Source organism: Centruroides sculpturatus, unplaced genomic scaffold, assembly GCF_000671375.1.
Source record: "Centruroides sculpturatus isolate CEXI.00-Female unplaced genomic scaffold, Cexi_2.0 scaffold514, whole genome shotgun sequence".
Lineage (NCBI taxonomy): Eukaryota > Metazoa > Arthropoda > Arachnida > Scorpiones > Buthidae > Centruroides > Centruroides sculpturatus.
The window spans coordinates 412603-425410 of NW_019384787.1; the positions used below are offsets into that span (position 1 = coordinate 412603).

General features: G+C 43.0%; 2 protein-coding genes across 2 annotated transcripts; both read right to left on the bottom strand.

Moving 5' to 3' along the window:
- Positions 1 to 2250: 2250 nt before the first annotated feature.
- Positions 2251 to 4855, bottom strand: LOC111629276 (MIO-dependent tyrosine 2,3-aminomutase-like). Its single transcript, XM_023373159.1, has one exon. It carries the CDS (start codon positions 4123 to 4125, stop codon positions 2503 to 2505), a length of 1623 nt encoding a protein of 540 aa, XP_023228927.1. The 5' UTR covers positions 4126 to 4855; the 3' UTR covers positions 2251 to 2502.
- Positions 4856 to 4962: 107 nt separating this feature from the next.
- On the bottom strand, positions 4963 to 8975 carry LOC111629259 (MIO-dependent tyrosine 2,3-aminomutase-like). Its single transcript, XM_023373142.1, has 2 exons — positions 8769 to 8975; positions 4963 to 6225 (listed from the first exon to the last, which is right to left on the bottom strand). The coding sequence occupies exons 1-2, from the start codon at positions 8790 to 8792 to the stop codon at positions 4963 to 4965; spliced, it is 1287 nt and encodes a 428-aa protein (XP_023228910.1). The 5' UTR covers positions 8793 to 8975.
- Positions 8976 to 12808: the final 3833 nt, after the last annotated feature.

The window sequence follows — 12808 nt, forward strand, 5'->3', positions numbered from 1 at the left end:
TTCACAGCATGGGAATATTTAGAAAGCCGGATGACTTTGCGGTCACGGTAACAGCCTACCGCTCTGGGGGACCGTGATCAAATCAGAACGGGTTGAAAAATCTTCTGGAATTTTTCGGGATAGGTCCGTCCGGATATGTCGGGCCCCGTCCCACACCATTCGGCCGTCCTATTGTGGTCCTGACCGAACTCATAATGATCTGGATAAAGAGGTCCTCTTAGTACCTACAGGGCGGAAAGAGTTTTAAAGCAAATATATCTGTAAAGGAATATTCAAAATATATGTATGCAACGTTATTTTCGAAAAGATTTTTTAATTTTAAATTAATTATTTTGAGAGTCAGATTTCTACTAACTAATGGATAAGTTTCTTGAAATTAAATTTTAATAGTAGCCGTCTCGTTGTCTCGCCGACTGTAAATTATGATAATTCTTTTGTTTTGGATGATTCTTTCTCATTTGAAGTACTAAAAACGGCAGTTCAAAGACTGAAAAATGGTTCTCTCCTGGTACGGACGGAGTGAAATACGAATTTATTCAATCATTGCCGAGAATAGTGTTTGGAATTCTAAGTTTGTTTAATAAACTTAGAAGGCAGCTTTTCCAGAGAAATATTGTAGAAGAAAGTTGTACTAAAAATGATTTAGAAAAAAAAAAAAAAGTGAAAGAACTAATCCACATAATTATCGTCCAATAGCATTGTTGAACACGTTTAGAAAATTGTTTACTAGTTGATTGTCGAATCGGTTAAAACGGCTAAATGAGCATAATGTTATCTCAATATTTATTTGAATCGTGCAATGCCATTACAGCTTATATTTACATCATTTTGATACTCGAGAAAATTTGTAACTTTGAAATTGTAAAAAAAAATCACTTTTGTAAAATTGAAATGAATTCGTTTATTACAAAAATTGTGTTTTACCTCTCCTGAAAACTTTGGCATTCACCACATTATGCTATTGCACGCTTAATTTCAAGGTGTCTTTGTTTGGAGCAGGGGGATAATTTATAATACTGTACTTTCATTCTTAATAGTTTAATTCAATATGTGTTATCGAGGAAAAGGAGAAAAATTTATTCGCCTTTTATTGACTTAGAAAAGGCATTTGATAATGTTAACCTTAATTTATTGTAGAAATAAACTTTATAATGTGGGATTCTCCAGATCCTTCATTATTTTGCTTAGGAATTTGTTTTCTATTACTAGTTATCAAATAAAAGGAGATACTGTTAATTCTACTTGTATAATATGTACTAGAAGTTTACCCTAGGCAGAACCTTTTGTTGTTTATTTTGTTTATATCTGATTATATGTTGAAAAATGATCTTTCTATTAATTTTTAGAATACAAAGGGATTGGTGTTTCGTAATGAAAAAAGACCTCATAGAACTGATAACATTTTTTATTAAGAATGTAGAAATTAATTTTATTCCTCGTTTTAAATATTTAGGATTGAAGTTTTTATTATATTTTGGATAAAATAGAGAAAGATATACTAAAGAAGACAGGTTGTCTTTTGCCACTACAGACAAAAATGAGGATGAACTCTATTAAAGCCATGTTTAAACTTCTTGACACTATGTTAAAGTCTAAATTGACATACTTGGTTCCAGTTTGGGGTTTAGATCTTATAAAGAAAATTGAGAAAATGCAATTAAGATATTTTCAAATATTATTTAAGCTCGAACGTTCACTGCTTAATTCTGTTGTAAGATTGGAATTATGGAGACCCCCGCTGGAAATGAACATTTTAAAAAATATTTTGTTGTTTTGGTCTAAGATTAGTGATCTTTCTCGTCACGATCTTTGTTACTGTATTTATGATTCTTTACTGAAGAAAGGAAACTCAAATAAGAAAAATTGGGCTTTCTCGATTAAAAATATTTTTGATAATTTAGGCTATTCTTTTGTTTTTTTGGAATCATTCAGTTATACTTGACAACTTTTGTTAGTTAAGTTACAGTTGGGCGATGTGCCTAGGGGAATGCCTTCCGGGAGGTCTTTTTTAAGGGTAACTGACTTCTATTCAGGCGTTATAAACGTGGAGAAAACCCGGAAAACTCCACGTTTTAAGCAGGCGCGAACCCACCACCGAACTCCCAATGTTCTGGGAAAAGAAAACCTCTTGACGACTGGTGGGCCATATATTGACGGTATTGCATAGATTCACATGAAAGTGTGAAATTTCGAATTCACCCCTAATGCGTAAGGAGAAGATTTCTTTATTTTTGAACTGAAATTCTAAAATTTTTATAGAGTAGTAACTTTATTTTGCTTACTTACTATATTGTTATTACAAAAGTGGCGAATTACAAAAAATTTTAATAAAATCCGATACGAAAATAATGCTATTTAAACTATCGTGAATGATAATGTGCACGAAAGACGAACATTTACTGTCGAAATGTCCACTTTTAGACAGAACAGTTATTTACGACATCCGCGCCTTCCGCCAGGTGACGACGCGGTGCAGTCGGCCCTGTGGCTCTCTGCCCAATATTATTTAATGTCCACTCCCGCCTCTGTCACTCGTTGCAGGAGCTCGGCTTCTTGCAGCAGCCCGGCGATCCGGTACACGTCGTCGCTCATGCACCTGTCTTTGTCTACCGTCGGCACTCGCGAACGCACCGTTTGGTAAGTTATTTTTCCCACCGGACTCAATCGGTTGTACTGGCCGGCCAGGTCGACGGCCTGGACCGCAGCCAGAAGTTCGATGGCCAAGATGTAATAGTTGTTTTTGAGGACGCGTTTGCACTTTCTGGCTGCCGTCAAGCCCATGCTGACCACGTCCTGGTTGTCTCCGTTGCAGGAGATGCTCTGGACGCTGGCCGGTGTGCAAAGGGTCCTGTTCTCGGCCACCAGGTCGCAGGCCGCGTACTGCAGTCCGCTCAGTCCGCAGTTTAGACCCGGATCCGACTTGACCAGAAACTGCGGCAATCCGTTGTTCAGGTGGCGATTCAACAGTCTGTTGGTCCTTCTCTCCGAGACCACTCCCAGCTGCGTCAGCGCCAGGCAGGCGAAGTCCATGGCCATGGCCACGGGTTGACCGTGGAAATTGCCTCCGTGAAACACTTCTTTTCCCGGGAAGAAAAGGGGGTTGTCGTTGGACGAATTTATCTCCCTGGTCACCACCTTCCGCGCGTATTCTACCGCCTCTTTGACGGCCCCCGTCACCTGAGGAATGCATCTCAGCGTATAGGCTTTTTGCAGATACACCTCGCTCTGGCCGGCGCTTCTGTTCCTCACTTGGCCCAGTTCCGTTTTCAATTCCCGGTGAGTGCGAATTAATTTACTTCCTTCCAGTAGCTTTAGCGCGTTGCCCGCGCTGTCGATCTGTCCCGGGTGAGGCCGTCCCAAGACGTGGCCCTCGGGTCGAAAGGCCCCGTCGGAAGCCATCTGGTTTTCTAAAACCAGCGCCGCCACGATTTCTGCCTGTTTTATCTGATCGTCGGCCCGGCGCAATATCAGAGCGGCCATTCCGGTCATGGCCGAGGTGCCATTGATCAGGGCAAGTCCTTCCTTGTATTTCAACTCCAACGGGCGCAAGTTCCGTCGGGCCAGCATCTCCGCCGTGGGCACTCTCTCGTCGTTGTCGTCCAAGACGTATCCTTCGCCTATCAGCGCTAGGGCCACATGAGACAGAGGTCCCAGGTCTCCGCTGGCTCCCACCGATCCCGCTTCCGGGATCAGCGGCACGATGCCCCGATTGAGGAAGGCCACCATGGCCTCCACCAATTCCTCTCGCACTCCCGAATAACCTCTGCACAGGGCGTTGATTCTGGCGGCTAGAATGGCTCTGGATTCTTCTCTGGATAGGCGGTCTCCCACGCAGAAGGCGTGACTTCTGACTACGTTGGTCTGCAGCTCGGTTTCTTTCGACTTGTCTACGGTTATGTACACCATTTCGCCGTATCCGGTGGTGACACCGTACACCGGCTCGCGGTCCACGATCTCTTCCAGCAGCTTCCTGTTTTCTCCAATGCGCCGCCTGGTGGACTCGTCCACCACCGCCAGGCCCTTTTCCACCGCCAGGTCGAAGATGTCGTCCAGGTCGACGTTGTGACCATCCAAAGGAATGCGGCGAACCGTCCCGTTGGTGGCCGTCTGCAAAACAAAAGCCATTATCCGTAAATTAGTTCTTTTCCGTCCGTTCGTTTTAATTTCTTTCCTAATCACTTTAAATGTTTTAACGGCTTTATTTATTGTCGTCGGCTTTTTTACCCGTTCCACCCAAAAACATACCGGGTCCTAAGTTCCCAGCGAATATCTTTGGCTACGAACTTAGGGCCCGGCGCGTGGCCGATCCTGAGACAGGTTTAAGACGTCCGAGTGGACTACGCACTGTGGCAGAGTTAGAAGAAGAAATAAAAGCGGCCGATACAAATTTATATAAAAAACAAAGACACCAAATTACATAAAATTGAAAGTTATATCACACGTTTTTTTACATTTTACGTTATCTTAAAAACTAAGAAATATAAAAGTGATTGAAATTATTTAAATTTCGAGAAATACGATAAAGGAAAGGGCCTTGGAAATACGCCAGAACGAAAGAACGGCGTGAACGCCAGACGAAGGTAGTAGGTAGTAGGTTTTTGGGTGGAACGGATAGAAAAAAATCCGACGACGATAAATAAAGCCGTTAAAAAATGTAAAGTAAGCCATTAAAATATTCCGTAGGCCAAAAAGACCAAGAAAACCTAAGCTAATTGTAGGTTTCCTAGCATTTCAAGTATACGTAAGTCTCATAATCTATTAAAAAATAAATACGGCTTTCCCTCGGACGACACGATTTCGCTGCAAGGTGGAAAAATCGGGTACAACACGGTTGGGGAAATTTCACAATTTTTAAGTGTAAACTCCATTATTCTATATTTCTTATTCGAGTANAAAGCTTCTAAGCCTCTAAGTTCGAATGCCATTGTCCCGAATGATCTTTACCGCGGTCTTCCCGTCGGTCTAATTTTTACCGTTCCGCTTTCCGCCGGCCGCGTACTGCAGTCCGCTCAGTCCGCAGTTTAGACCCGGATCCGACTTGACCAGAAACTGCGGCAATCCGTTGTTCAGGTGGCGATTCAACAGTCTGTTGGTCCTTCTCTCCGAGACCACTCCCAGCTGCGTCAGCGCCAGGCAGGCGAAGTCCATGGCCATGGCCACGGGTTGACCGTGGAAATTGCCTCCGTGAAACACTTCTTTTCCCGGGAAGAAAAGGGGGTTGTCGTTGGACGAATTTATCTCCCTGGTCACCACCTTCCGCGCGTATTCTACCGCCTCTTTGACGGCCCCCGTCACCTGAGGAATGCATCTCAGCGTATAGGCTTTTTGCAGATACACCTCGCTCTGGCCGGCGCTTCTGTTCCTCACTTGGCCCAGTTCCGTTTTCAATTCCCGGTGAGTGCGAATTAATTTACTTCCTTCCAGTAGCTTTAGCGCGTTGCCCGCGCTGTCGATCTGTCCCGGGTGAGGCCGTCCCAAGACGTGGCCCTCGGGTCGAAAGGCCCCGTCGGAAGCCATCTGGTTTTCTAAAACCAGCGCCGCCACGATTTCTGCCTGTTTTATCTGATCGTCGGCCCGGCGCAATATCAGAGCGGCCATTCCGGTCATTGCCGAGGTGCCATTGATCAGGGCAAGTCCTTCCTTGTATTTCAACTCCAACGGGCGCAAGTTCCGTCGGGCCAGCATCTCCGCCGTGGGCACTCTCTCGTCGTTGTCGTCCAAGACGTATCCTTCGCCTATCAGCGCTAGGGCCACATGAGACAGAGGTCCCAGGTCTCCGCTGGCTCCCACCGATCCCGCTTCCGGGATCAGCGGCACGATGCCCCGATTGAGGAAGGCCACCATGGCCTCCACCAATTCCTCTCGCACTCCCGAATAACCTCTGCACAGGGCGTTGATTCTGGCGGCTAGAATGGCTCTGGATTCTTCTCTGGATAGGCGGTCTCCCACGCAGAAGGCGTGACTTCTGACTACGTTGGTCTGCAGCTCGGTTTCTTTCGACTTGTCTACGGTTATGTACACCATTTCGCCGTATCCGGTGGTGACACCGTACACCGGCTCGCGGTCCACGATCTCTTCCAGCAGCTTCCTGTTTTCTCCAATGCGCCGCCTGGTGGACTCGTCCACCACCGCCAGGCCCTTTTCCACCGCCAGGTCGAAGATGTCGTCCAGGTCGACGTTGTGACCATCCAAAGGAATGCGGCGAACCGTCCCGTTGGTGGCCGTCTGCAAAACAAAAGCCATTATCCGTAAATTAGTTCTTTTCCGTCCGTTCGTTTTAATTTCTTTCCTAATCACTTTAAATGTTTTAACGGCTTTATTTATTGTCGTCGGCTTTTTTACCCGTTCCACCCAAAAACATACCGGGTCCTAAGTTCCCAGCGAATATCTTTGGCTACGAACTTAGGGCCCGGCGCGTGGCCGATCCTGAGACAGGTTTAAGACGTCCGAGTGGACTACGCACTGTGGCAGAGTTAGAAGAAGAAATAAAAGCGGCCGATACAAATTTATATAAAAAACAAAGACACCAAATTACATAAAATTGAAAGTTATATCACACGTTTTTTTACATTTTACGTTATCTTAAAAACTAAGAAATATAAAAGTGATTGAAATTATTTAAATTTCGAGAAATACGATAAAGGAAAGGGCCTTGGAAATACGCCAGAACGAAAGAACGGCGTGAACGCCAGACGAAGGTAGTAGGTAGTAGGTTTTTGGGTGGAACGGATAGAAAAAAATCCGACGACGATAAATAAAGCCGTTAAAAAATGTAAAGTAAGCCATTAAAATATTCCGTAGGCCAAAAAGACCAAGAAAACCTAAGCTAATTGTAGGTTTCCTAGCATTTCAAGTATACGTAAGTCTCATAATCTATTAAAAAATAAATACGGCTTTCCCTCGGACGACACGATTTCGCTGCAAGGTGGAAAAATCGGGTACAACACGGTTGGGGAAATTTCACAATTTTTAAGTGTAAACTCCATTATTCTATATTTCTTATTCGAGTAAGCCTGCGAGTCGTCTGAAATTTGTCCACGTACAGTACTTTAGAATACAGTATTGAAATTTTCAATTTGTTTGGTGCCTTTCGTCGGGTTTAACGAAAGCCCATAGCGCAATTTCTTTTCTTCCTCCACCTACCTACCCGTCCACCGGGTGCGGTCGTCCCGGCTTTCGGACTTTAGTCTTTAACACTATCACCTTTTTCGTTCTTATAGATTAATCGTCGTGTTTATAATTGCTTTCCCGAAAATTTTAAACATTTTCGGGTAAGCGTTATTAAAGTTATTTTTAACCGTAGGTAATCGATCATTCTTAAAACTGACCAACGAAATACGGCGGCATTTCGGTACTCCAACCGTTCCCAACTCGAACAAGTTCGATATTCGAACGCAAATTCTGGGGAAAAATCACCGGGTACTCGACCCAACAAATGCCACCCGCTATAACAAATTTTCGATTAATAGCCTGTTTTTATTTCGTCACAAAAACTTTTTACCACGAAAATAAAAAAAAAAACACGAAAACGTTGACGATACTTCCGACGGAAACGGACAAAAATGCCAGAGTTTTAATTATTTTATCGATACGATTTACAAAAGCCAGTTTAACACGGTAGTTGATTGCCGGAGGTCGAACGACCTAACGTAAATAACGGGAACGGAGTGGGGGTGGAAAGTAGGGAAGGGAAGACGGCCAACGAAAGCAAAAGGCGTAACCGCACTTTTTTGCGTATTAATCCTCACGTTATCGTACAGGAATACGTTTTTATGGTCTTGTATAGTCTTTGGAGTTTGTATGGTCTTTGGAGGAGGCCTTTTATCCGTCACTTTTTCCGGGTGAAACCGTTGGCCGGGGAAGATTCTCGGCCTTTTCTCTTTCTCCTACCGATGATGGACAATCCCGGCTTTTAAAAATAGAGTGCGGGGAAAAAATCCAAATTTCCCGGACGTTTCGGCAGACGAAAAAAATAACCGGTGCCCATCGCCGTCGAATCCCGAAAATACTCGCTAAACGGCTGTAGAAAAGCGAGAAGGCCGAAATTCAAACGTACGGCCTAAAGAAAGAAGAAGCTGGCATTTCCCCGGGAGGCGGGAGGAAAGAAGCGCCATTGCATACGGCGGTTGGGGAAAGGCCCGGGCCCCTCTCCCACCGGATAAACCGGGTCTCCGACCGGGTCAGAGGTCACCCACCCAAGCGGGACGGAAGCGGAGGTAACGGGAACTCGGGACTCTCCGCGGTTAACCACCGGAGCCCAGGAAGGATCCCGGAGCGACCGTCCACCCGAAAACGGGCGGAAGGAAGGAAATTGACGTAGAAAAGAAGAGAAAATAAGAGGCAAAAGTCGAGAGAAGGGAAAACGTCCGGCGTTAGGCGGTACTGCAGCAAAAAATACGACCGAAAGATAACGAAGTTCCCCACCCCGCAGATGTGGAAGGAGATTTTAGATAAAAGCGGAAGGGAAAAAGCCGCCCGACGTTCTTCCGGTCTGGGGTAAAGACCGGACGGTAGAAAAGGTCATTCGGCGCCCGCAGATCGGGAGGGCGCCTAACCGGGTTAACAGTAAAAGGGAAAGGCGCGTTTCCGTATTTCCAATACCCGCCAGCCACGTCTTCCGGCTTCTTCCTACGTTTCCATCGGCATCCGAATGCGCGCCGGAGGGATATAAATCGCCCTTTTCCGCCCACCTCTCGGCCGCCGGGCGAGAAGAGATAAACGGTCGTCGCCCCCATTACGGAGTTCTTCCCGCCACGAAAGTGAACTACCTGAGGCCCGTCGGCTTTCCACATCTTTTTCCGGTTCTGAATCTTTCCTCCTTGTCGGACAGCCGTCACCAGTTCTATCGGCCTGCTCCGCGCTCGATCCGACTTGGCGCGCGCACGCCTCCTATATAGTTATCTGACCGGAAACGGGTGGGAGTAAACGTCCTCGGTCGGTTTTTTCCTCTCTGTTTCCGCCCCACCGCCCGCGGCGGGAGACTTACCCAGCGGCCACCGGAAGACGACTTTTTCTAACGGTTTTACTTCTTTTTGCGGCTAGGAAATCTAGAAAGGCTGTATTGATACAATACGATAAAAGTTATACACAGAATAGTTGTGTTAAAAACAATGAGCAATAAATAATTAAATTGTTAACAACATGAACAATAATATAATTATAATACATATACAGTATTTTATTGACATTAAAAATATTGCTTTTATTTCCAAAAAAAATCTAAATTTTTATTAAAAATGGTTTTCAATTGGAAATCTTTTAAACGCTTCACTCATTGCTTTTTGGTAAAACTTTAGACATTTTAAAATAAATAATTTATTGTCAGTATTATTTAAATCATTAATCAGTGCTCTTGTGGATACCCCAACATTAATTTTTTCGATAGCAATAGATTATGTGAATTATATAGATTAAAAGTTTCAATATTATCTTCATAAGTCGATAATACTTTTGTTTCGATAAAGTTAGAGGCTAATAATTTAATAAAAAGAACACTTTCTATGTAAAGATGAGATATTAAAGACTTTTTAGATTGGAAGAAAGCATTAAATTCATTGAATATGGGTAATATAAATTTAAAAAGCTAATAAAATAAGCTTTAACACGTGGATTCTGCATTTGATTAAAAGTACACTGACTGTTTTTTTTTTCTTCAAATTCTGCTACTCGAAAAACTTCAGCAGCACATTTCTATGTTATGGTGAACGATCTATGTTTTCTTCATCCACCGGCAGAGAATGAAGAAAAACATGGAATGAAGAAATAGACTCATCGTTTATCCTCGAACTCCCCTCTGGCGTTATGTCGTCTGAACATTATTATTGTTGTTAGTGAGTTATTAGTATATAAATATTGTCTCTAGTTTTCTGAGACAACTTAAAAAATTTGAGTTCTACCATAATCAAATTGGATTTCTCTAAGATAAAATTATGAGAATGTAACATTACACTTTCAAAGATTTTTTTACGTTCCGGGATTGCAAATATCTATAAATATTACTTTTTTGTATAATTTGTTTTGTAAAAAACTCGATTAAATGTGTTTTTAATCTATTATAAGTAGTACACGTGGCTGATATGTGTTTTTTTGAAACTTCGTGGTTCGATAAAATAACTGTAATTAATCTCCAATTTGGCAAATCAATTATTATTTTAGATTTTGATATTGAAAAGAGTTTGCAAAAGTAGCAGTAAACACTTTGGCTAATATTTTCAGAAAGAAGCAAATCTCTCTTTTTCATAATTTTATTTGATTTGATTTCTTTCCGTAAAACTGATCATAAGAAAGTCCTTTGTAATACACTTCATCTCTGTCTTTATACACTGATTTGAAATTCTCTATATTCCTAATACTTTTTGGTTTGTTTTTAAGATTATAATCAATAATAGCATCTGTTAATTTTGTTGGCCATAAAGCTGTATCATTTGTCTATATCGAAACGTTTTCCTGGATTATCTATATCTTCTGCGTTTTCGCAATCCATTTTTTCAAAGACATTTTAAAGAACTCGGGGGGATCCTTCGGGGTCTTTTGTATTTTGGGACCCTAAGCGGCCGAGAGTCCCGGAATCCTCCACTGAGGTATATACTATATCCTCCATTAATCCTAAGCTTAACCTTTCGCTGAGGTATATACCACAATTGCTGCCACTAAAAAGGAAAAAATGATGTCATAAAATTTCTTCACGCCTTTTTAAACCTCGGGACTAAGATATTATTCGGGAGTTACCACGTTTTCAATTTAGCAGTTTAAAAAAACTCCCGGGCAGATTTATTTTTGTTACAAAATGTTACGTTTACAGATTTCTAGCTCTGCACACTGTAGAAAATCTAGAAATACAGTTTTGTATATCGTAATAATATTAGTCGTCGACAGAAAGTACTATAAAGCCCTGGTCACACTATGCGATTTCCAGCCGCGCAGGCGACTGCAACCACGACGGCTGTTCCCGTTAACTAGTAATCCCCCCTCGAAAACTGGCGCGACTGCAATCGCAACTAGAAACAAAAAGTTTGTTCTACTCGCGACGATTGCAAACGCGCATCCAATGAACAAACGCCTTTATGCCACGTCATGCAGTGACAACATTGAAAATAGTTCATCATCATGGCGGATAGTCAGAGGTAATACTTTTACAGAATCGAGATTGATCGAGCTTATTCAGGCTCACGAATACCTGTGGGATTTTAATTCTTCGTTTTATCGAAGATTTTATCTTTCCATGTATTTTCGCCAGCTCTATTAAAATAATCGCCTTTTTTCTTTTATTCATTTCAGAAAAGGAACTGCTTGCTATTTAAATCGGACGATAATGTAGCGTACAAACGAAATATATTAGCGTATTAGTGTGTAAATAAAGCTTCTAAGCCTCTAAGTTCGAATGCCATTGTCCCGAATGATCTTTACCGCGGTCTTCCCGTCGGTCTAATTTTTACCGTTCCGCTTTCCGCCGCGGCCAAAGTCGAAAATTTTCTTTTCGTCGTCATTTTGCCGTTCCGTCCACGGACTCCACACACAAGTAAATGGGCTTTACTTTCCCCGCGCCGCGGAAATACGAGTTTCGGGAAGAGCGGAAGGGGGAGTCGCCGGGCCGGTGAGACGGGAGCGGAGCACCTGGTCGAGCCCAATGAAAGAGTAAGAGAGAGCTGTTGCGGCGGCCGCGGTAAAAAAGAGAAGCGCTTCCACCACCGCCCGTAATTAACAGGCGTTAGGGCTAAACTGACCACGGGGAAAGGCACGTTCCTGCACTCGGAAAAAACACGAGGAATTTTTGGAGGCGTTTCAAAGGCGCATTCTCCGCGTTTCCTAAGCGGCGCTGGATTGCGTGGGTAGAAAAGTGTAGAGTCCAGAACCATATGTCTCCTTTCTTTGGCCACACGGTAAGTGAATTACTAATTCTTTTCTCAATACGCAGTGTACTTTTTAGTGTACCGCCTCCCACTCCCGCCCTTTCTCTCTCCCTTCTCTTCCCGATTTAGACAACATTACGCTTCTTGGCCATAAATCGCTTCAATTTCCTCGTCCGATTTTCTCCTTGCCTTTACTCTTTTCTCCCGGGCCTTCCCCGGAATCCGGCCTTATCCGCGGCCTGCGGATTTACAGAATTGGCGGATGGGAGGCCGCGCTCTCTTTCCTCCTTCCACTTTATTTTCGAATATTTCCAAATTTTCTGAAAGAATTTCAGAAACGTCTGAACGCCCATCCTTCTTCCTTTCCGTGTTTAATTTCGTCGTCCATACGATTTATTGAATAAAATACTGACCAAAACAGATTTATAAATCTTTTCCGATTGTTAAAACACAAGGAAAGTATGGCCATCCGGCAAAAAATGACCCCCTCCCGGATTTTTACATTTTTGGACTCGGGACCAATCGTTGAATCGTCGAGAAATGCATAAAAAATCGGGGATAATTTCTGTATGTGTGGATGTTAGTGTGTGTATATGGGGGCCCGATTTTGTTCATCCTGTTTGAAGCTTAATAACTCCTGTACTTTTTGTCGATTTCAAAAATTTTGCAGCGAGATTTGTTTATTAGGGAATCGATGCTATTAAATTTTGGTGGTTAAAGGTCGAGAGAGTGAGGAGATAACGGAGAATCCTATGTTGTATCTCCGGTAGGGTCGGACTTAATGACGATGTTACTCGTTATTAACATTTACAGTATTTAATAAAATATCGTAACAGATAGCGTTACACGCAGTTTTAAATATCGCCGAGAAAGTTACGCCACTGGCTGCTGGATTTTCCGAAACAATTTTGCATTAAGTTTCTCTTTTGTGTTTTTATCATTTTTCTGCGATATTATCC

Bases quoted from the DNA above. Each gene is read 5' to 3' on its own strand.
- LOC111629276 (XM_023373159.1), bottom strand. From the start codon at position 4,125: ATGGCTTTTGTTTTGCAGACGGCCACCAACGGGACGGTTCGCCGCATT.
- LOC111629259 (XM_023373142.1), bottom strand. From the start codon at position 8,792: ATGTGGAAAGCCGACGGGCCTCAG. The intron at 6,226-8,768 runs GTAGTTCACTTT...TTTGTTTTGCAG, and splicing joins GGAAAGCCGACGGGCCTCAG to ACGGCCACCAACGGGACGGT.